General features: G+C 42.1%; 1 protein-coding gene across 1 annotated transcript; it reads right to left on the bottom strand.

The window, feature by feature from the left end:
- Window positions 1-10151: 10151 nt before the first annotated feature.
- LOC311320155 (eIF5-mimic protein 2-A-like) lies at window positions 10152-20299 on the bottom strand. The gene is made up of 12 exons (XM_084451844.1): window positions 20220-20299; window positions 17797-17870; window positions 17455-17631; window positions 17243-17337; window positions 17039-17104; window positions 16755-16890; window positions 16397-16506; window positions 13939-14109; window positions 13674-13820; window positions 13367-13505; window positions 12450-12572; window positions 10152-11020 (listed from the first exon to the last, which is right to left on the bottom strand). The coding sequence occupies exons 2-12, from the start codon at window positions 17858-17860 to the stop codon at window positions 10989-10991; spliced, it is 1260 nt and encodes a 419-aa protein (XP_084307970.1). The 5' UTR covers window positions 17861-17870; window positions 20220-20299; the 3' UTR covers window positions 10152-10988.
- Between the last annotated feature and the right edge of the window lie 2997 nt (window positions 20300-23296).

Raw genomic sequence — 23296 nt, 5'->3', positions numbered from 1 at the left:
CAATAAAGCTGTATGACAATAAAGGTGAATTTCCTTTCATTCATATTTTTATTAATTCACAAATGGACTCTTTGGGGTATTTTGTCAACCAAACTCTTGTTTCACACATGTACAAAAACATCACAACGTACCTCCCGGCATAACTCAGTTCTTACAGAGTTCACCAGCATTTACAGTGTATGCTTCACGTAACACTAAAAGCCTTGAAAATAGACCAGGTGCCATCAGTAGCGTAGGCTACCTTGCACGGTGCATGCATACTAACTTTGTGGAAAGACATTTATAACTGCAAAAACCCAGATGCTTTGTGGGAAAAGAGAATAAATCTGCAGCAATATTTGCATGATTGCATACATTTCATGATAGAGTGCTCACAGTTCTGCAGATGCCCTCCCTCTCCCTTCTTACCCTAATCCCCTGCATGAATAAGTGACTTGCCTCTGGTGTGTGTGCACTTTTGTGTATTTTATGAAGTCATGGTGTGCTTGCTTTAATACACACCCTGTGAATGGTTCAGCCCAGTGTCTCCCATCAGCCAGAAGAGATGAATCAGAGCTTGTTGGGTACTTACTGATGCACTGCCGGTCTGATTCTCAACACACTCACCCAGCCTCCAAACCCGCCAGTCATTCCCATTCAAATCCCTCATCTTGTGGTTGAAGAAACCTACAAAATTGTGATATCTTTGTACAGCAGAGTAAAGCTCTCTGTTCCTCTGCTGATGCAGCACACTGGTCTGTTTTAGCACTGTTGAACTATTGTTTTGCAACGTAGTGTAATCTCAATATTCTTGTTTTGGTGAACAGACAATAATTAAAATCTGTTTTTCAGTTTGGAACTATCTACAACTGGTTTGCCAATAATTGTTTTAATTCCCTAGACGACTTCTTGGTTTTACGTGTAGGTATTTATTGGCATTCAACACATAAATTGCAAACACGGATGTCATTGATTGGTTGTACGGACGTATTTCCAGCCCCCTCAGAGAAAATGTGGTCCACCATGCATTTGAAATCATGTCTGAGAGCATCAGACCACCAACCACTTCACTGCAATTTACAAAAAAAAAAAGAGTTCTACTTTGATTCTGAAGTAAGGAAATAAATCATGTCAAAAAGGCATGGCTCGTTTTCTAGCAAAACAGTAAGGTCAGAAGCCATTTTAAACCAGTTTTAATTGGTGTAACTTTGACTTGTTTTCTCAGCCGAGCACAGTCATGCCTAAAGTAGATGAGGACACATACTGTAGCCAAACATGCACATCCCCTTAAACCTTGAAGCAAGCACTAATGTATGTCATAGACAGATGCTAATTTACAAATAAAGACTGGAAGGTTGCAGCCATTTGTTTTGGATATTCAGCAATGAGGTTGGTGGAAGATGAAAAAAAAACTCCTACAGTAGTTCAATCTTGTATTCCACCCAAATGATTTACTGTTTTCAGATACTATGTCTTTCAAATAACGTCAGATTTTAAAATGCCATTTTCTAATTGAGTGAAATTGGACGATAAGCAGTTTCCCATTTCAGGCAATCTTTCAAATAATACCAACTTCTATCAGAATTTATCTCCAAAAGGCTTTGGCTACTCTGTCAATAGCATCAAATATCCTCTCTTAAGAGAAATAAGATAAGAAAAATAAAGAGAAGGTTATCTGGGTGGAAACAGTATAACATTTTTTGTGACGGCATCAGACGAGAACTGTTGGTAATTAACTCCACAGGCACATTCACGCACACACAGACATACACCAGTGTTTGCCATGTCTCTCCTATGATGTTATTAGCCTCTCTTACTCTGAAAATGTAATTTAATGTTATTTATTGCTCTATAAATGTTCTTAGCCGGTAGACAAACATACTCCAGGAGCTTGCTCAATCGCCTCGTTGAGAGGGGTCAGGGAAGAATTTTTACAGCTCACTTATCTGGCCCCCGGGTGATTACTGTTTTTTTGCTTCCCTCTGGAATATGTAGGGGTGGGATGTCTGCCCACCTCCCTTGTTCTCTGTAAAGCGCATTGTGTTGCCTCTGGGTATGAAATGCGCTATACAAATAAAGCTTTGATTGATTGATTGATTGATTGATTGATTGATTGATTGATCTCTCCTTTCCATGCACATTCACACATTTACTATGCTATTCAATGCATTTAATGTGGTCTATGTGGTCTGCTTGAAAAGACTATAGGCCTAGTTGAGGTACAATAAATATACTTGTTCTCAGTGGAAGTCTCTAAGCTCTATTGTGACATTTTGTCCTGGGAATGGGAAAAAAAAAGGTCTTATCAGTTGTGTTTTAAGAGATGCTTCCCAAAGACAAGAAAACAAACAAACTAGGATTTCTCCAGTGGGCACATTCACTACATTGGTTCTGAGTGGAGGCAGAGTATCAACAAACTCTCTTGGGAACTAATTTCTGTAGTGTTGTACTGTAGTGTTGTACCAGTTTGTCTGAAACACACAAGTTGAAACCTAGAAGCAAAATATCTCATAACTTCCCAATAGTTTCCGTTGACAGGATTGATTCCTGTTGATCATACTCTAGATAATTTGAACCTTTGATTAGTAAACCTATATGTTTAGGTGGTTTTTCAATCCCTGTGTTACATAACATGTATAATCCCTCTGGATTATTTAATATTAAACTTTAATATTTCTTCTTACTCAACAATTCCTAACCAAAACAAGCAGTTTTGTTGAGGCTTTCTGTGCATCTCTGCAGCCTCAGCTTGTGTCCCTATAGAGCCAGAAAGACAAGTGTGGCGTGTGCAGACCCAACACTCAGAATATTCTCTCACTCTCTCTCTCTCTCTCTCGCTTTCACACACACACACACACACACACACACACATGCAGGAACACAGTCATTAAGACAGACTCCAGGGAGACTCGTTAAAACATTCTGGAAATCCAATTTTTAATTTCATTTGTAAATTATCGGTGCAGTTTGTCAAAGCATTGAGATGTAGCCCTTTTGTACTCAGGGGGATTCTGGTGCATGTCTCCACTCTTCTTGTAGACTTCTAGACTTCTTCCAATTGAATGTACTTAGCTCGTACTTCTGCCTGTTAAGCCCCTATGCTGTTGATATGAAAGGGAAGAGTTTGAGGCCAGCTTAGCCATTCGGGAGAGGGAGGGAGGGAGAGAGAGAGAGAGAGAATGGCTAATGATGTATTCATTCACTTAAGAGCCGTAGCTCCAGACACCACTGAACACTGAAACCAAAGATAGTGCAACCCCAGTAAACAGCCCTGTTTGAGATTCTCACACAGAGGCACTCTATCAAGTCAGGCCATCCGTTTCTCTGGTCACCTCCCTCAGTGCACAAACACAGACCAATGCCAGCGGGGAGCAGAGGCAATATGTACCACAGTAATGATGTTTGTGATAACTCTCTCTGTGTTGACTCAGGATAAAGGTGTTAAATCCCGACACTCTCACAGCCAGGCCATTACACACAACCAGTGTGGTCTTCCCGAGCTGTCAGAAGAGAGTAAGAGTGGAGATGCTTATTAAGGCCAGGGAGTGACTTCTGACTGAACTACTCTACCCCACGGCAACCATCTTATTCCATCCTCCATCCCTCTTCTACACCCATTCTATGGCTCTGCCTCTAGACTCCTGATTATGGGGTTGCAGTGTTGCTGCCTATGGATTAAATGTATGTGTCAAGTGATTAGTTTTCAAACACTTCCCATCCATCATTATGAAAGGTGTACTACCTCAACAATAGCCTGCCTGTCTTCCAGGAGAACTCAAAAGAGGAAGGTTCCCCAAGAGAGACACGACTGGGGAGATGCACTGCCTCCTCCCCAATAACCCCCTAAGTGTCTCAGCCCCATTTCTTCTAACGGCACAGCGAATGGTCCATTACAGAGGTGCCAAGTTATCAGTAGTGCAGACATGTTCACCGGAACTGAACACACAGCAACCCAGACCCCTCACTGTAGAAGATAACATACTCCTCCATTAATAAATTTAAAAAAATCCTTATTAGGTGGGCTAGCTTGTAGAAGCTAGCCCAATTTGTGAGATTCCCACTATTTCTTTCTTTCTTTCTTTCTTATTCTCTTCAGTTTTTTGCCGCTTTATAACTTCTTCATACTTTGTGCTAGAAACTTCATTCAAACTTTAAAATGTTCATGATGTTAAGCTCTTGCGCGGATGTATTCATATTTTTGATATTTTTTATAGTTTTTTAGTAATTTAACTTTTAATAGTAATTTTTGTTGCCCTGATGAAGGTCATCTAACCGAAAGCTTGGTATTAAAACCTGAAACTCGCATGAGACCTAAGTGTGCAGAAATTTTCTTTTCAACATTACGTTTTGTTGTTCTAGCACCTTAGCATTTGTTAGTCGTGAGTGCGGTGATTTCTACAAAGATTCAAATAGTAATTTTTGTGCCATTGAAACTGCTGGTGGAATGTTCAGTGTCATTGTGTTTTTAGAGTGGTGGCAGCTGTTGCTTTGAAAATATTCACACATTTTGTAAACTGCTGGCACTCCTACAGTTTTAACAGCTTATATACATATTATATATCGAAATGTTCACACAACTGTGCTGATTCGTACAATGTAAGTCTCTAAGCTGTGTGACTTATAGTTTTTGCTGTATGACGATCTGTTCGGCAACTGCGCTCCCCATTGAAACGTATGGCGAGTGAGTCAGCGAATTCTGTGTGTTCTGTGCTTTGGTGCTGTTAGCTGTGCTGCTGCGCTGTGGTTACTATGGTGACAGTTCACAGGAGAGAGCTTGAAGGTATCTTAAAGAGATTTGCGTTATGACCATTTGTTTGAGGACAATGCTCACCATTCAAACTAATGGCACTCCACTCTAGCTTTTGAGTTGCTCATTCTGAATTCATACCTGTTTTCTAACCTGTCACCACTCCTACAGTTTTTAAGTTAAATGGACATATTGTATCTCAAAATGTTCATAATCATCATCATCACCTGAGCAAAAAAAAAACAAGGGGCGCGTTTTGGCTTGGGAATCATTCTGCTCGCTAATCACACATGATTGACAACTTTTTGGGGAAAAGTTCTCATCTCCTAGCAACTCAGCGCACGGTTAGAAGAGACCGTTAAGTGGTTTTAAAAACTGCTCAGCACTCAAAGTGAGCATTCTAGAGTGAGCACTCAGCTACTTAACGCACCCATACTTTTTGAGCTGGAGCTGTCTGAAGCTGGTCATGCTTTCCCATGTAAACAATTGATGGAATGTTCAGAGTGTCAGTTCTGATTTGAATTCGGGTGCATGCGCAGCCTCTCTTAAAGGTACAGACCTACACGGAGAGGCAGCTTTTAGTTTCTATGCCCCCAACCTCTGGAACACCCTGCCGGAGTGCCTAAGAAGGGCCGAAACAACGGAGGTCTTCAAGCGAGATCTCAAGACCTTTTCGACCTAGCCTACAATCACTAGCCAGGACCTTGAGACACAGAAAGGCAGCCTCAAACCTACCTGTGAATCCTCAGTATACATCGGTGTATATCCTGCTATGCACTGTATGTATATCAAGTAGTGTACAGAAGCTGGTTACCCTGAAACAGGCTTGTTCTGTTCTGACATCTGTGTTGCTTCAATGGCTCAGCGTGCTACTAACCGTTTTCTGCCTTCCCTAGTGCCTCTCTCTCTCCCTCCTATCCTCTAACCAGGTCCAGTGGATGCCCCACTGTCGCTCGCAGACCACCCTGAGTTCGATAGATGCCCCTGTGTCAGCTGTGGATGTTTTAGTATTTAGTTAACACACACACACACACACACACACACGTACACACAGACACACACCAGCCCACTTCCGGCTTAGGCCTGGACCTGATGCTCTTAGCCTTTCTTGCTCTGAAAATGTAATTTAATGTAATTTATTGCTCTATAAATGTTCTTAGCCATTAGACAAATATATTCCAGGAGCCTGTTTTAATATCTGTGTTGCTTTTATGGCTCTGTGTGCTACTAACCCTGTTCTGCCTTCCCTCTCCATAGTGCCACTCTCTCTCCCTCCTATCTTCTAACCAGGTCCAGTGGATGCCCCACTGTCACCAGCAGACCACCCTGAGTCCGATAGATACCCCTGTGTCTGCTGTGGATGTCATAGCATTTAGTTAACACACACACACGTACACACAGACATACACCAGCCCACTTCCGGCTTTAGGCCTGGGCCATGGCAAACACACACCAGTATTTGTCATATCTCTCCTATGATGTTTTTAGCCTCTCTTACTCTGAAAATGTAATTTAATGTAATTTATTGCTTTATAAATGTTCTTAGCCGGTAGACAAACATACTCCAGGAGCTTGCTCGATCGCCTTGTTGAGAGGGGTCAGGGAAGAATTTTTACAGCTCACTTATCTGGCCCCAGGGTGATACTGTTTTTTTGCTTCCCTCTGGAATATGTAGAGAGTGGGTCGTTTGCCCTCCTCCCTTGTTCTCTGTAAAGCGCATTGTGTTGCCTCTGGGTATGAAATGCGCTATACAAATAAAGCTTTGATTGATTGATTGATTGATTGACAGACACCATTCTATGACTACTGTAGCATTATATTTCTACCTTCAGATGAATGATACAGATTAGATGTAACTCTTAACAATCGGCTCTCACCTTAACCGATGGAGTCAGGTAGGAGAGGGGTACACTGTCCCCGACTGGCTCTGACCTGAGGGGGCGGAGTCTCGCCACCACACCACGGGCCCCACAATTCAGCCCCTGAGTGGCCTAGAGATACACGGTCTTCACCGGTGGGGGCAGGTCGTTGGCCCGGAGAGGGGTACACTGTTCCCAACCGGCTCTGACCTGAAGGGGTGGAGTCTCCCCACCACGCCACTATCCACGCCACGGAACCCACAACTAAGCCCCTGAGTGGGCTAGAGACACACGGTCTTCGCTGGTGGGTGCATGGAGATTGCCCGGAGGTCACTGCACTGCCCCCAACCGGTTCTGACCTGAGGGGGCGGAGTCTCACCACCACGCCACTATCCACGCCACAGGCCCCACAACTCAGCCCCTGAGTGGGCTAGAGACACACGGTCTTCACTGATGGGTGCATGGAGATTGCCCGGTCCGTAGTAGTACTAGCAGTAGCTGTTACATACAGCTGCAGCAGCTAGCTCACCTCATATTTTCTACAGACTACTTTCTAGTTAATTGTATTATTCATTTTTTTGTTATTTCCTTTGTCTTGGTGTTTGTTGACTGTTTTGTATACGTTTTGCATAAAAAAATGGTACATATATCATAGCACTTAGAAAATTGGATATAGACCTTTGTTCTTAATAGCAGCATACTACAGTACTTACCCTGCATGAACATTCCCATCACTGGATAGGCCTATAGCTACTGCTCAATAGCAGTGTTGCTTATAGCTTTCCTACTCAGCTCCTGAGCCGAGCAGGCTACATGAAGGAGGAAGGAGCAGGCTACATGAAGGAGGAAGGAGCAGGCTACATGAAGGAGGAAGGAGCAGGCTACATGAAGGAGGAAGGAGCAGGCTACATGAAGGAGGAAGGAGCAGGCTACATGAAGGAGGAAGGAGCAGGCTACATGAAGGAGGAAGGAGCAGGCTACATGAAGGAGGAAGGAGCAGGCTACATGAAGGAGGAAGGAGCAGGCTACATGAAGGAGGAAGGAGCAGGCTACATGAAGGAGGAAGGAGCAGGCTACATGAAGGAGGAAGGAGCAGGCTACATGACAGGCAGCACACCCAGGCTGCATCAGTGACAGGCAGAGCAGAGCCCCGACATGGTGATGCCACAGGTGCTGTTTACAGTAACAGGGAAGAGGGCATCATAGCCACCCACAACTGGTTACACACGCACACACACACACATACTAGAGAGCGCGCGCACACACACACCAGAATCTCTCACGAGTAGGCTAGCATTAGCTTCCTTCCCCGGGCATGCTAGTCTTCCAAATTGTTTCATGTTTTTTAGAAAGACTTAAAACAAAAACAACAAAGTCTCATCGCAGACGGGGTCAGAGAGAGAAGCAAAAAAACGTGTTGAGTATCTAATCGTCTCTGGTTTTAAAGCTTCAAGGCAGCCAATTCCTCACATTTCAGTGAGGGATGTACATATGCACTGTAGGCTATTTCCCCTGGACTTACTGCCATCTACTGGTGCAGAGTAAAAATGATAGGAATTTGTTTTGGTCGATGGTGCATACACTGATGGAGACAGACAGGCTGCAGGACAGGACGCGTCAGTGCAAAGACAGGACAGTGCAAATAAAACATATAATATATTCAATAAAGTACAGCAAAATACAAAATACACAAAATGGAGTGCAGTGATAGTGTGTGCGCAGATTGTAATGTATGATGTTTTATATATACAATATGTGTGCCGTTGTCGTGATATGTGTGCAGTGCGGCCCTATGTACAGCCCAGTCAGCCGCTGTGTGCAAATAGTTCAAAGGGGACAGAGTCAGCGGGGGACACGCGTCTTGCTGTGAGGCTGATAGCAGATGGGGAAGAAGCTGTTTTTGTGGCACGAGGTCTTGGCTCTGAGGGGAGTGGTTCAAAGAGATTGCGACCGGGTTGGGAGGGGTCAGCCACAATCTTTCCAGAGCGTTTCAGGGCCCTGGAGGGGATGGCAGATTACAGCCGATCACCCTCTCAGTGGAGCGGATGATGCGCTGCAGTCCGGCCTTGTTTTTGGTGTGGCGGCGGAGAACCAGGTGGTGATGGAGGTGAGGATGGGACTCAATGATGGAGTTGTGGAATAGTACCACAACCAGCCTTTGGCAGGTTGAATTTCTTCAGCTAGCTCCTCCGCTGTACCTTTTTGGTGAAGGAGCTGATGTCGCCCAGGAAGGAGGGCGTCAAGAGAGTCCTTTGGGAGTGATTCAGAGGGGGGAGATGGGTTCTTTCTGAAGTCTGCAAACATCTCCAAGAAGTCTCCATCAGCTCCAGGTTATTTTGGCTGCACCAGGACAGCAGCTGTCAATCTCCCACCTGTAGGCAGACTCATCGCCCTGGAGCTCAATAATTAACTCATTCAATCTGAGCGTCACCTTACCGGCTGACCTAATATAAAGTATCTCAAGGGGTATCTTTAGAAGCACAGAGCCTGAGATTGCCTTGCTTGCCTTCATCCTTGCTCTGTAAACCAGATTTCCGTATCAGAAACCTTTTATTGACATGAAGTTTTACAATGTGCTAGGAAGTTGCTTTTCGGCGAGGTGCATAACATTTAGACACTGGACAGGGTGCAGGAAGGACAGGACAGTGCAAAGGGCAAGTACAAAAAGCTAGTGCAAAAAAAGGATAAGATAAAGGATACTGTACAAAAAGTAGTGTATATTCAGTGAGTATGCAGTGTAATGTTTTTATGCGTCTGCGGCGTGATGCGTGCGTGCAGCAAGTCCAAAACATTCTGGTCATGTGCAAGTGTCTATGGACAGTGTCTCTCAGTGGTGGCGGAGTCTGTGGTGGGGCGGGGTCAGTGGGGGACACGAGCCTTGTTGACGAGGCTGATGGCCGCGGGGAAGAAGCCGTCTCTGTGGCATGCAGACGTGGTCCTGATCGACCGCAGCCTCCAGCCTGAGGGGAGTGGTATAAAGAGATTATAGCCGGGGTGAGAGGGGTCGATTGCAATCTTCCTGCCCCGCTTCAGGGTTCGGGAGTAGTGCAGGACCAGGGAGGGCAGGTTGCCGCTGATCACCTTCTCAGCAGATCGGATGACACACTGCAGTTTGGCCCCGTCCTTGGCTGTAGAGGGCAAGGTACCAGATGGAGATGGTGAGGATGGACTCAATGATGGAAGTGTAGAAGAGTAACAATTTCCTTTGGTAGGCCGAATGTCTTCAGCTGCCTCAGGAAGTACATCCTCCGCTGTGCCTTCATCGCGAGGATTTGTTTTTAGATGTTCTGCTTTTCAAACTAGGCTACTGTCACAAATGTTCTCAATGACCGTGTGCTGTGAGTGTTTTCAACTCACATTCTCAACTCAACATTGAATTGGTCTTATTCCCACTTGCTCATGCTTGACAGCTATACTTGAGGCATACGTTGACATGAGAAGCTGCATCTTGAAGTTTACCCTCAGTTCTAGGGTTCCTTCTCAAAATCTCTATAGTCAAGTGTTCAGTGCTCCCTATAGGATACCCACCCCAAGTTCTTCAATTAAATCTTGAAACAAACACTGAAAACTGGTAATTTCCTTTATTTTAAAAAGTCAAATTTATATAAGGGTAAAGAAAAACAAAACAATATTAAATCTAAGCTGGCACAGTATGTTCTTGAAACAAACTCTGAAACCAGTACTTTCCTTTATTTTAAAGTCAAATTGATATCTGGGTTAAGAAAAACAAAACATTAACTCTAGAAGCTGGCACAGGATGTTACAGAAGATGAGAAGAGCAATTACAGTTCAATTTCAATGTGCAATGCCACCAGCACCGCTGCAGTAGACTGGTCAAGCTGCAACCAGAGCAGGTGGACAGCTGAAAACGTTTTGTATAAAAACCAAGAGATGTCACATTGGCCAACAAAAAAGAAAAAGAATGACTTGAAGGGAATAGCAATTCTTTACAGGTGATCCGAGATTAGTCATGGCTTAACAGATAACTATCAACCCACTGGCAAAAAGAGTCCCACTATCGTGACAAATGAAAAATGCCAGCCAAATGGTCAACTTTAAAAGGGTAAAAAAAAAAAGTGCATAAAAAGGGTCTGGATAAATTTAACAAATCTGGCAACTTCCTCCCTCAAATGAGGAGGCTGTGTTCATGATTCATGCTGTAAGAACTGTAAACTTTATTGATTCCAAAAGAAAACAAAATGTTTAAATGAACAGGATGTAAAAGCCCTTACATTACATCTAGATGTTATGGTTTGAGTGGAGGAGGTAGAAGAGGGGGGGGGGGGGAGCCAAAAAGGGGAAAATAATTTGAATTAGAGACAAGCACTTCTGTAACAAAACACTACTGCTCCTGGTGCTACGTTAGTCTAAAAAAAGGTTGAGTCTCGGTTGGCTTGAGGTCTTTAGTCTGCCTCTTCCTCCTCGGACTCAGACTCTGGAACACAGATCAGATTCAATGTCAGCTACATGAACAAACATCCAACTACATCAACACACCGGGACGCAAAGGCCTGTCAAATAAGCACATGTGGTAACTTGACAATATTTCTGGTTAATAGAACTGAGCCTCAAGCCTTTGAGTCGTAATTTGGGATGCGAGTTTAGGCTATTTTTTCTAACCGATAGTTGACCCTCAATTGGTTATTTTCGGTTAATCGATAAGCTTAAAATAGGCTATAAATGACGTAAATCCATGAACCATTAAAAATATAGCCTCATATTCAAACACAGGCTACCCTGCCACGCTAAACCGATAAGACCAGCGTAAGCTTCCCCAAGTAACACAGCTAATTGGCTACAGCGAGCCAGTAAGAAAGACACTTTCACTCACCTGTCAAATAAAAGTTGAAAGGCCAAGCAGCAAAGTTTCTTAATTCAGCTAACATTAGCTAGCCATTCGGTTTTGGTAGGTAAGGATTTGAAAGCACATTCCACCTACAGACTTTATATCCATTAGGGTTGCAAAATATAGGCAAGTTTCTGAACCGATCATTGGTAATGTTAATCAATTGATTAATTGTAATTAAAATACCCAAATTTCCAAATGCGTTTTCTTTTTCTTAACCAACGCTTTATTACGGATGGATATTACAGATTATTTTTCCTGCTTGCTACGCGTCACAGCTCCTCGCAAACACTGAGCCGATGGTGGGTTTGCTGCAGGTGTGACGAGGAGAAGAGAACTTATCCGAGTGAACATTCTTCAAGTGATAGAGCATTGCTGTGTCGTATTGTAGTTGACAGTTGACAGGCTATGCACGTAAATTCAAAAAGTGACCATTTAACTGAGAAGATTAAGCGGTTAGAATTATTGAATTATTGTTGGCAGTTATCGGTTAACCATTAACATGCCTACTATTAAGACCCAAAACGTAAAATAAAATAGTGGACTCATACAAATGCATGTAGGCTAACATTAGCTAGGCTGTGTTGTGGACTAAAAGGCTTTGCAGTCAAGTTAGTTCACTTTTTTTTTATTTAGACTATGCATTTTCAGCAATGCTTTTGCGATTTCCCTGTTCAGCATTCACACATTTTCTGCAGGAAATGTAATTTTTTCTAGTAATATGTTTTGTAAATAAATATTGTTTATATTCATCTACCTAAGCACTCGTTTCATTTCAGCTCAGTGTAGAGAAATGCACCGATACTAACAAACATGGATCCCTCTATGCTAACAACGCCTTACTGCACACATCCATAACTGTCAACACCATGTATTCGTGACATGCCCGCCCTGCAACAACCCTAGCAATTTCAGCATACTCCCCCACCCTTGAAAAAAATCCAGGGGGAAACACTAATCTTAATGGCACAGTAGTCTGTGTGCCACCGTGATGATTAATATAGATTCACAGGCTCACCTTCCTCTGCGTTCTTGAGCCATTCCACAAACTTTTTCATCTGCTCAAGGAACACACTCTTTCCTTTGGCAAGGTGGGCTTCAGTGTACCACTTCAGAATCGCCTCCTCACTAAGGACATCCGCTGCAAATGGAGAGAACTATTAAACCATCATCCCCAATGACACCATTATAGCCTCTGGAGAAAGTGTTGTTTAACGATAAATTCCTTTAAAGCAATACATCTCGATATTTGGACCTTTACAAACATGTCTGGTGCCAATTCTCCAATTAGATTTACTAAAAGTAAGCTGAATCGTCCAAACAGTCTACTCAGAAAGATAATACATTGACATTTATTACCTTTTAAAAATTGCGCACCCGGGACACAGCATTCAGTCGAAGTGTGCATGTGCAACGTTGTGCTTAAACAACACAGTAGTAGCTAACTATTCCGGCGTCTATGGATATCATGCATTGAAGTATTAATAGAACATGCAATGATATCATGGCGGAGGCGAGAAAACCGAAGCGAAACATCACGGAGGAAGCCAGACAAAGAAAAAAAGACAATCTGATAAACTTTACGACAGTGCATTTACTCGCAGAGCCTGTGGGGGCGCAGTTCCGAGAACTGGAGAAAACGCTATGTATTGCTTTAACTATAGAGCAACCATATCATTGGCTTGTAACTACATAGTTCAGTATGCTAAAGGCTGCCATACAGGGGTTTCCCCTTAAACTGCACTTGTTCTCTTCTTCATTTGTTGTATTCATTCAATAAATCAATTTGATTTCATAGCAGTGTTCATTGTATGTCAACTGTTGTACTTTTGTATTCCTTGGTCACAGAGCATCTTTGTAAAAGTATCCTAAGTCTGAATAGACTAAACCCTGTTTAAATGAATGATAAATTACTACAAATCATCTACTGCTTACCTTTGTAGAGCAGCACCACTATCTTCTGGAAGGACTTAATGAAGTGGATGTTGTCATAGCAGTACTCCTGGATCTTGATCAGCAGAGTGAGCTCAGACAGGCCCTGGGAGGTGAAGGCCTTCAGAAGGGGGCTGTATTGCTGTGGGGATAAAAGTGAGAAAAATGGGATTTTGAAAGCAAGACATTTAATGTCAATTTCCCACTTTTTGTTTTGAGCAGATTTTGTAGCTCAAGTGAGAAGCCTTTGGTACACCTCATAAGACACAAGTTTCTCATGCGTTTTACATAGCGTAGTGCAGTGCCCCACCTTTAAGAGTTTGATGGCTTGTTCAGTGACCAGCTCCTCTTTCTTGTTCCACTCTACAGAACTCATTACACTGGTCCATATGATGCCAATCATGGTCTGCTCAGAGATGCTGGTCTTCTTCATCTCATCCTTGACGTAGGTAATAATCTATGAGACAAATCAAGCAGTCATATTAGTGAAAGGCACTGAGCAAGATGAGGCTGATAGAAGAAGGATCTTCAGGGTTCAGGTTGCCCTGGGTCTAACCAGACACAAAATGACTCACGTCTTTCAATGGCTCCCCACGTGCCATCAGTTCCTGGACCTCCTTCTGGAGTTCCTTCCGAGCGCCGATAGACTGCTGGTTCCTGGCAAAGTCCGAAAGCTCCTTGAGTCCGGCATCGGTAAAGTACTTGGAGAAGTGCTCACAGCTCCGCTTGTTGGCAGGGAACAGCTCCTGAAAGACGGTAATAAAACAGGCTTCACACCTCCTCTTCAGCAGCAAATTGATTCTCATATTCCAGAGCCAGTCTCCTTTGCACTGCCCATAGCCATCACTACCCCAAACGCATGTGTCCACTCAAGTGTCTATGACCCTGTTTAGAATTGGTTTTAAAATGCGTTTTGGACGATCAGATCAAAGTGGACAGCGAAAAACAATTTACACCCGTGTCCATCAAGCATCTCCAAATGTGCCCAGCTGACCACTTGTGTTCGTATAGAGTAACCATAGTAACTCACTCATTCCTGCCTGTGTCCGTGTCACACAGCTGCTCCATGTAAACAAATCAATGATCAGTCGGTTTGACGTCGAGCAGATTTTTTTTTGAAAAAGTGCGCATGAAAGCAACCGAAGATGTCTGAAGAACTAATGTACATAGGACTATTCCAAATATTTCAATTGATAGGACAAGTCATTTGCGACTTGCAAAAGAGTGCAGAATAAGGTGAAAGAAGAAGAAAAATTATCCTGCATTAATGACGGGTTTTCCTCTTTTGTCTTTGTCGGGGACGCATTAGCATTAAGACTACTAAAGATGTGGTCTGGGGCGCATTTGACCACACCTCAGCAAGTGGTTTGAGGAAACGTTTCACAAAACATGTGGCCATTTACACCTGTATTTAGTGCTGTCCACTTTGAATCTGATCGTCCAAAACGTCCCTCGCACATCCCCGACGCTTGTGTTGTACACAGTAGATGTCCCTCAGAAAATCCCAGGTATAAACGATTAAAATTAAGGTGATCAGAAGAGGACTGGACCCCACCATAAATATTGTGATTCCTGAGCCTACATACGTTCGCCCCACGTGTTATGTACAAGCATCCAGTTCCTGGTAGAGTTAGTAATTCCTACTCTACTCTTGCATAGCCAGACCAATATCTCTAGTCTACACTTGCACTGTCAACAGAGCTCAGAAATGATATTTGACTTTCTCTCAAATATTTTCAGAAAATCTAATATATATATTCGATTGGTATTATATAATTTTACATAGAAAGAGACGCACACAGTGGAACCACTTCTCATCAAGAGGGCGCTCCCCGCCTATTGTCATGAACAAGGACCAACGGAACTTGTGTCCGTCTGTGTGCACAGGATTCAAGAATTCAATTAATGTTTATACCCAGTCAACATGGGTGACATTTAGTGCAAACAGGGTCCTTTTATCAGGCCTATATCCAACCAACTGAAAACAAAACGAGGAATAGCCTATAGTGGTCCACTTGTATTCACTATTCAGTGCTTGTTTAGAATGTTTCCTGCCAGCTGACGAGAAGACGCGCTCGGATTTAAAGGAAGTAAGGCATTTCCTTGCCACCTAGATAGATACTGTAGTTACAGTGGTTTCGCCATTTTTTTGGCCATGTTGAAAAGATTGAATACCAATGTGTTTTGACATAAGAAGATGGGCGGGACTCGGGAGGCTGTGTGACGCACACTGCTTTCCGGTAGCCTACTAATGAAATCTACATTTTGAAGATCCATTATGCATTTTTAGACTCGTTGAAGAATTTGACAACCATAGTCTACACTAATGCTGGTTGCAGAGGTCATACTGCATGACTTTCAAAGTGTATTGAATCAAAATGGAGAAACGGGGGCGAATGCCGTGCATATGGGCTGGGGTCCGTAGAAGACAGCCTGCTGTGTTGTCTTGGGTATGGCTCAGCAATTTCATAGGCTGAATGAGCTACTATATCCTATACCTGACGAAGTGGTACCAAGAAATCTAGTGCTAATCTGTCTCACATTACCAAATGAATCCATTCCGCTTTTTACTGTGTGAGAATTTCCACCTCTGAAAATCCACACACCAGGTTTTGCTCGTTACCGTGCAGGGAGAGAAACTTCGCTTTGCTCTTGCTATTGCATAGAACCTGAAGCGTGTGAGCAGAGAGTCTACATTCCCAAGTAATCCTCTCCAAAGTCCATATATTCATCTTCACTGTCACCATCTTAATTGAAAATGTACATGTTAGGTGCCATTATCCTCTCGCCTGTCAACATTTTTGTATTGTTCACATCCGCAGTAAAATACCAAATAAGGTCACATGAAAAAACAGTGTGGTTTCTATTGGTCAAGAAAAAACATAGCAACGTGTATTTGATTGGTTACATCACTTTCTTCATACACTTTCTTCATACAACGCTGTTTGGGCAACAGCTGACTCCAAGGGCAGGCTAGAGGTTCAGAAGGCAGTTGATGAGTTTAAGTGGGTCTGTCTGTCTAGTGAAACTCACCATAAGCCTGTTATCCATGCCGACTTTTCGGAGACTACCGGCGACAGAGTTGATGTCCTTCTCATGGATCCAGGATTTGAAAAGTTTCACAGCAAAAGCTGCAGAGACACCTAAGGGGGGGGGGTGTTAGGGAGCTGAGTTTCTGTTCCCCAATCCTACCTACCATGTGCTTGGCAAGAAAAGATCAAATCAAATCATAGATAAATTCCAAAACGCATGCTTGCACAGGCTTTACAAGCCTGCGCCACAAATACTTTGGCAACATCACACCCAGGCGCTGTATGACACAAAATACACAAAAGTATGGGGGGGGTCAAAGAATTTTGAACATCTGGTCTGGATGGGCTGTACTTCTCACCTTCTTTGACAAGGTTCTCATTGTAGAGGCTGTTCAGGATAGATGCCGAGATGTTCCCATTGGCCAGCAGGATGCCTGTGAGCATGGCCAGCTTGTTGCGCTCAGACTCAGTGAACCCTTTCAAAAACAGCAGCAACTGCAAAGGCGATAATGCAAAGAGAAACAAGTCAGATTTACTTGCAAATGGAAGTCACAGTTCTCAAACATTTAATATTGACAAATGAGGAAAAGTTATTTAATGAATTATAAAAAGGGGGGGGGGGGCACTCATTCTGCATACTGACCTTCTTAATTTCCTCCTCAAATCCTTTCTCCAGGTATTTGTAACGCCTGATAAGCTTGTTAAAGACCTACAAAGAAAAAGGAAAACATGAAAATCAAACAACAAACATTTCTCAGGGTAATGTGAATAATTTCACATAAAAATTCCCCCAAAGTAACAATAATGTGATGTTTTACAGGGTGGAGATTAATGTAAATGAATCAACCTGTGCATAGGCTTGCATGGTCTCCAGGTCTTCTTGTGCCGTGAAGAGACAGAACTCGGTGCGGGTCAGGTCATCCGACAAGGTACCCCCTGGGGCTGAAGAACAAACAAAGAGGCCATGAGGAAAGATAATCAAAGATCATCACCAGCTATACAAACTGACATTTCTCCATTGTACGTATAGAACGTCCCGGCGAAATCGGAAATCATTACCAAGCATTCCGCCAGCCACCAGGATGTCGAAGAGGGTTTCAGCATAGCGGCGGTAGTCAAGCTTGGCACCAGAGGCATCCAAGAATTTTGCGACAGCCTCCAAATCAGAGCCAGTTTGATTCAGACCTTGTACGATGCTTTCCTGAAACTGGGTAGGGTCAAACCTCTCCTTTTCATCTGTTGAAAAACACATGATTTAGGTGGAAGGTGAGGGGGTAGAAGCAGTGCAGCGGCATTGTCTTACGCAAGTTGGATATCCTTTATTTTCTTTTTTACAGGACAAGTTATATCCTGCCAACAGGGAAATTGACGATATTCAATATAACAACCGTTTTAACTCACCTCTTTTCCTAGTTTTAAATCGCTGGCCTGTTAGCGTAGGCTTCTGCTGCCTTTGATTACTCATAAAAGACACCCTGTATGAGACAAAGCAGAGCACAGGGGATGAGCACCAAACGAAAATTACGAGGTTAAAGTTATTAACGTCACGTCAACTCGCATGACCCGCCTGTACATATCAGATGGTCGTTTGTGATTAAGGGATCATGTAACAGGCATGTAGAGAAGCATTTAACCAACATCACGATGGTAATATTAAACCGATCATTACACTGAGAAATGTAGCCAGCTAGCTGCCCAGCTCCATGTACTGACAAGGATAATGGTGCGTTCGTTTGTGGTCGGAGGTGGCAAGTCGCAAGTGGCAAAATACCCACCTCCGACCTGTGTGCATTCCAGCTATATACCATTATATCACAGTTACCTAGTTATATCTATATACCATTATATCACAGTTACCTAGTTATATCTATATACCAATATATCCCAGTTACCTAGTTATATCTATATACCATTATATCCCAGTTACCTAGTTATATCTATATACCATTATATCCCAGTTACCTAGTTATATCTATATACCATTATATCCCAGTTACCTAGTTATATCTATATACCATTATATCCCAGTTACCTAGTTATATCTATATACCATTATATCCCAGTTACCTAGTTATATCTATATACCATTATATCCCAGTTACCTAGTTATATCTATATACCATTATATCACAGTTACCTAGTTATATCTATATACCATTATATCAGTTACCTAGTTATATCTATATACCAATATATCAGTTACCTAGTTATATCTATATACCATTATATCCCAGTTACCTAGTTATATCTATATACCATTATATCCCAGTTACCTAGTTATATCTATATACCATTATATCCCAGTTACCTAGTTATATCTATATACCATTATATCCCAGTTACCTAGTTATATCTATATACCATTATATCCCAGTTACCTAGTTATATCTATATACCATTATATCACAGTTACCTAGTTATATCTATATACCATTATATCACAGTTACCTAGTTATAGCTATATACCATTATATCACAGTTACCTAGTTATATCTATATACCATTATATCACAGTTACCTAGTTATATCTATATACCATTATATCACAGTTACCTAGTTATATCTTTATACCATTATATCACAGTTACCTAGTTATATCTATATACCATTATATCACAGTTACCTAGTTATAGCTATATACCATTATATCACAGTTACCTAGTTATATCTATATACCATTATATCACAGTTACCTAGTTATATCTAGTGCATTCGAGCAACTGGGGGCTGAGAAACATATCCGAATTTGCGACTAGGAAGTGCGAGTTCATGCGGTGTTTTATTTAATCATTCCTAGTAGCAAGTCGCAATGTGCACCTCCCAGTTATAAACGAACGCACCCTAACGTTAGCAGAGGCCGAGGGATCCTCCGCCAGCTAACGGGAGCTACCGTGCCAACAGGGCAGTGAATTTGACGGTAATTTATAATCTAGCTAACTAGCTAACGTGAGCAAGGTACTACACGATCCGGGCCTGCGGGGTGGAAAACGCCTGGTCTATAAAACAAACCTAAATTATGCAACGGTGATATTATAAAATGTTCGCTTTACAAAATGTAGGCCGAGTTTACACCGGACACACGACGGGTTTGGTGTATTGTGTTACCTAGCTAGCTAGACCTGCTAGGTTACTGTTAGGCTACATGAAGTGTTTCTCTCGATTCCAGTAACAGAGAGACCCAGCCCAGGCTAACCGCGCTGGAGCTACTAGCCTGTATCTGGTGCTAATGATGCTAGTTATGGTGCGTTCGTTTATAACTGGGAGGTGCAAATTGCGACTTGCTAGGAATGATTAAATAAAACACCGCATGAACTCGCACTTCCTCGTCGCAAATTCGGATGTTTCTCAGCTCCCAGTTGCTCGAATGCACTAGATATAACTAGGTAACTGTGATATAATGGTATATAGATATAACTAGGTAACTGTGATATAATGGTATATAGATATAACTAGGTAACTGTGATATAATGGTATATAGATATAACTAGGTAACTGTGATATAATGGTATATAGATATAACTAGGTAACTGTGATATAATGGTATATAGATATAACTAGGTAACTGTGATATAATGGTATATAGATATAACTAGGGAACTGTGATATAATGGTATATAGCTGAATGCACACAGGTCGGAGGTGGGTATTTTCCCACTTGCGACCACAAACGAACGCACCATAACTTGCTAGCTAACGTTAGCAAGTGAGAGCCAGTACCTCCTCAAATCCTATTAACGACACATATTTACGTTAAAAACTACAACAGATATCATAAAATCTATTATACGTTTATTTCAACTGTACATAAATGAGTGTCAACTTACCGAATTCAAATTTATGATCAAAAACAGTCGAAGAAACTCAAATTACTGCGACACAACTTGATTCCTCGGCCCAACCGAAAAATATAAGGAAGTGGTTCACTCTGCGCCTGCGTGAGCTTTATGCTGTGGATCAGTACACTTTTGTAGGGGAGACTCGAATATATTGAAAAGCAAAACATCCATATCATTGAAATGTCACAGGATTGCATGCCCAAGAAACAACGGATATGTATAAATTACATTATGCTGTTATAATCATGTTTTGAAAGTTAACTAAAGCGCAGACACGCTCCGCATCAGAAACCAATTACTCCCCACTTTTGACAGTTACCACGCTCCGTAAAACTGAGAATACTTATAAGTATGAACAAAAGCCCCGGGTATTCTTATACTGACCCATGAGCTAATTTAGGAAAATATAGACTATTTGAAACCTCACGGATATTATGGCTTTGGTCGCCATTCATTAGTGTTAACTAAACAGAGTTGAGACAGTATGCCATAGTTCATTCCCGGACATTAAATGTTGTGGTATGAGACTCTATAGCCTGGAAGGCAGGTAGGCCTAAATGCTCATGGATAAACCCTTTAATATTGCCTGGGGAACAGTAACAAACAATTAGAAAAATAAAAAAGATGGTGGGAGGATGTTGATGGTGTCAGAATTCAATGATAATAAGATGTCCAATCATGATGAATCAACGCCTGTTTGTTTTGCCCAACCCAGGCCATCGCCTCCAGACTCAAAGTTGTTGCATAAAGAGGAGAAGGAAACCAGATATGAGATATTTATTTCTTTGAGAATAGGGAAGTATCAGGATTGCTGTATAGGTAATTTACATGCTCAATAGACATTCCTGATTTCCAGATATGTATGTGGCCTAGCTCCAGGAAAAGAGTAACAGCATGGTAAGTGCCTTACATACAACATGTAGACAAGGTTTCCCACAAGCTAACCTACTTTTACCACCTGTATCTTTGAAAATATGCCATACACCCATTGGTATCATCAGACGCTAAAGCCCAGGGAAATCTAAAGCCCAGGGGATATGCTGACGAGCTAATAACTGAACACAACTGGCACCCCTCCATGAAAAATTCACCAAAACCGGTTTCCTCATGAAATAAATATCATAGTTCCATTAGCCTCATATGTTATTGATTCGTCTTGAGTAACTGCTAACTGACAGAGATCACAGGAAGTCTCCAAATGGGTCCTGGAAGTCTGAACTGGTTAACTGCTTGAATACTGTAGTTCACTCAACAATCAAAGGATACAGTCAGTTTCCTGACCTGGACACTGTTCATACTGCGTTGATTTAGTTATACTTGTGTCAGATTAATACCATTCTTGTTGTGATATGGAAAAGCTAGGACTCTAGAATGAAGCTTAATTCCAGTGTCATGGGTGGAATCTGAAAAGACATTTTGCAATCAATATCTGTTCACTGATATTAACATGTAGGAATGTTCATGCTCACTAATATGGCCTTCATATACAGAAGACAGTAGAGGCATGGTATGAATGGAGGCCAGGGTTGTGTTTCTGTGCCACAGAACAGGCACTGGCAGTGGAGGAGTACATGTGTATACTTGCTGCTCGATCTGACAGTGGATTCGAGACCGCCTACAGGAAGTGGCATGTGAGTGAGGTCTAGAGTGCTGTGGTTTGCGAGCTGAAGCATGGAGCAAAACATGTGATACTGAGAGGAGATGTTGCTGACGCTCATATATACAGTTCACCACAGACAAATGCATCAGGAGGTCTACACATAAGGAATAAAGGGCCATGTAGAAAACTATTTTAACTAAAACTACTTTATTTTGCTCATGTTAAATAAATCACATACACTAAATAATTACTCTCAGCAGTCACAATCATTCCAAAACCAAAAACATCAATACAGAATGTTACATCATACAATTAGTCATAACATCAATAAATCAATTTGAGTCTCTGGGAAACTCAGCCCTGTGCTGTTCATGAAGTTAAGTGGTAGGATGGGAGGGGAAACTGCCTCTCACCTACAGAGTGATGGGACACCACATGTGGTTTGGAGCCTCAGAAGAGAACACACATTAAACAGCTTCACACCTCACCATGCTCAGTATGGGAGTGCAGGGCATGGGGAGGCTTTGGCAGCATATTTGATAACTCTAATAAAGCTCTATAAGCTCAATTAATGACACACTAAATCAAAAAGTAATTAATAAACTGAGTGTCTCTCTCTGAATCATAAACTAATTTAATCAACTATGTAGGTCGTTGAAAGCGCTCAGGCTGTTAACCTGTTCAATAAAGTCAGTTCTTCTATTAATTATAAACTTGTGCAATTAACTCAACTCTTTATGAACAGTTCAATAACCATAAGTTGTGCCTCTGTATTAATTTAGTTTTCTGTGATTTGTTGTAGTGAGTATGCATGGGTGCGTGTTTGAGAGTGAGTGAATGAGTGAGTGAATGATGAATGAGTGTTTATGCCTGCATGTGTGTGTGTGTGTGTGTGTGTGCGTGTGTGTGTATGTGTGTGAGTGAGTGTGTCTCCAGTGACCTTGCGGATCCCTTTGGTGTGGGTGACGACGGCATCTTTAGTCAACGCCATAGTGATGTAGCACGTGCACACAGCCATTCTATTGCCTGAGAACTTAGGGACAAGTTAGGAACTCCCCGCGTCCCATCAACCTTTGGTTAAAGTCTTGTGTGTTATGTGACTGGTGTAAGGTAGACCCTATGTGGTTCTGGATATTATGCACACATAGGCCCAGTGAATTACTGTAAAAGTTTTATACATGTTGCTCACTCACAACATGCTTTTCATGCAACAACATTAAAGCATTTTGACTTAATACTGTAAATGCATATGTAAGTAACCAAATGAAACAGAGTCCTTGTGAGTTCTGAGTAGGTAACAACTTGTTGGTTAAACTTATTCCCTCAGTATACACAAATAGACAATAGCCTATTCACTCACAATTGCTTACTCTGGACACTATCTCTTTCTGATTTAGGCATACTTATTACTTGCAGTGAGTAGGTAGCCTATGGGCAGAGCAAGATTTCTGCTTCTGCTTTTAGT

This window comes from Borostomias antarcticus, assembly GCF_949987555.1.
Source record: "Borostomias antarcticus genome assembly, chromosome: 17".
NCBI lineage: Eukaryota > Metazoa > Chordata > Actinopteri > Stomiiformes > Stomiidae > Borostomias > Borostomias antarcticus.
The sequence above is the reverse complement of the archived record's forward strand: the minus strand, read 5'-3'. Positions and strand labels throughout refer to the sequence as shown.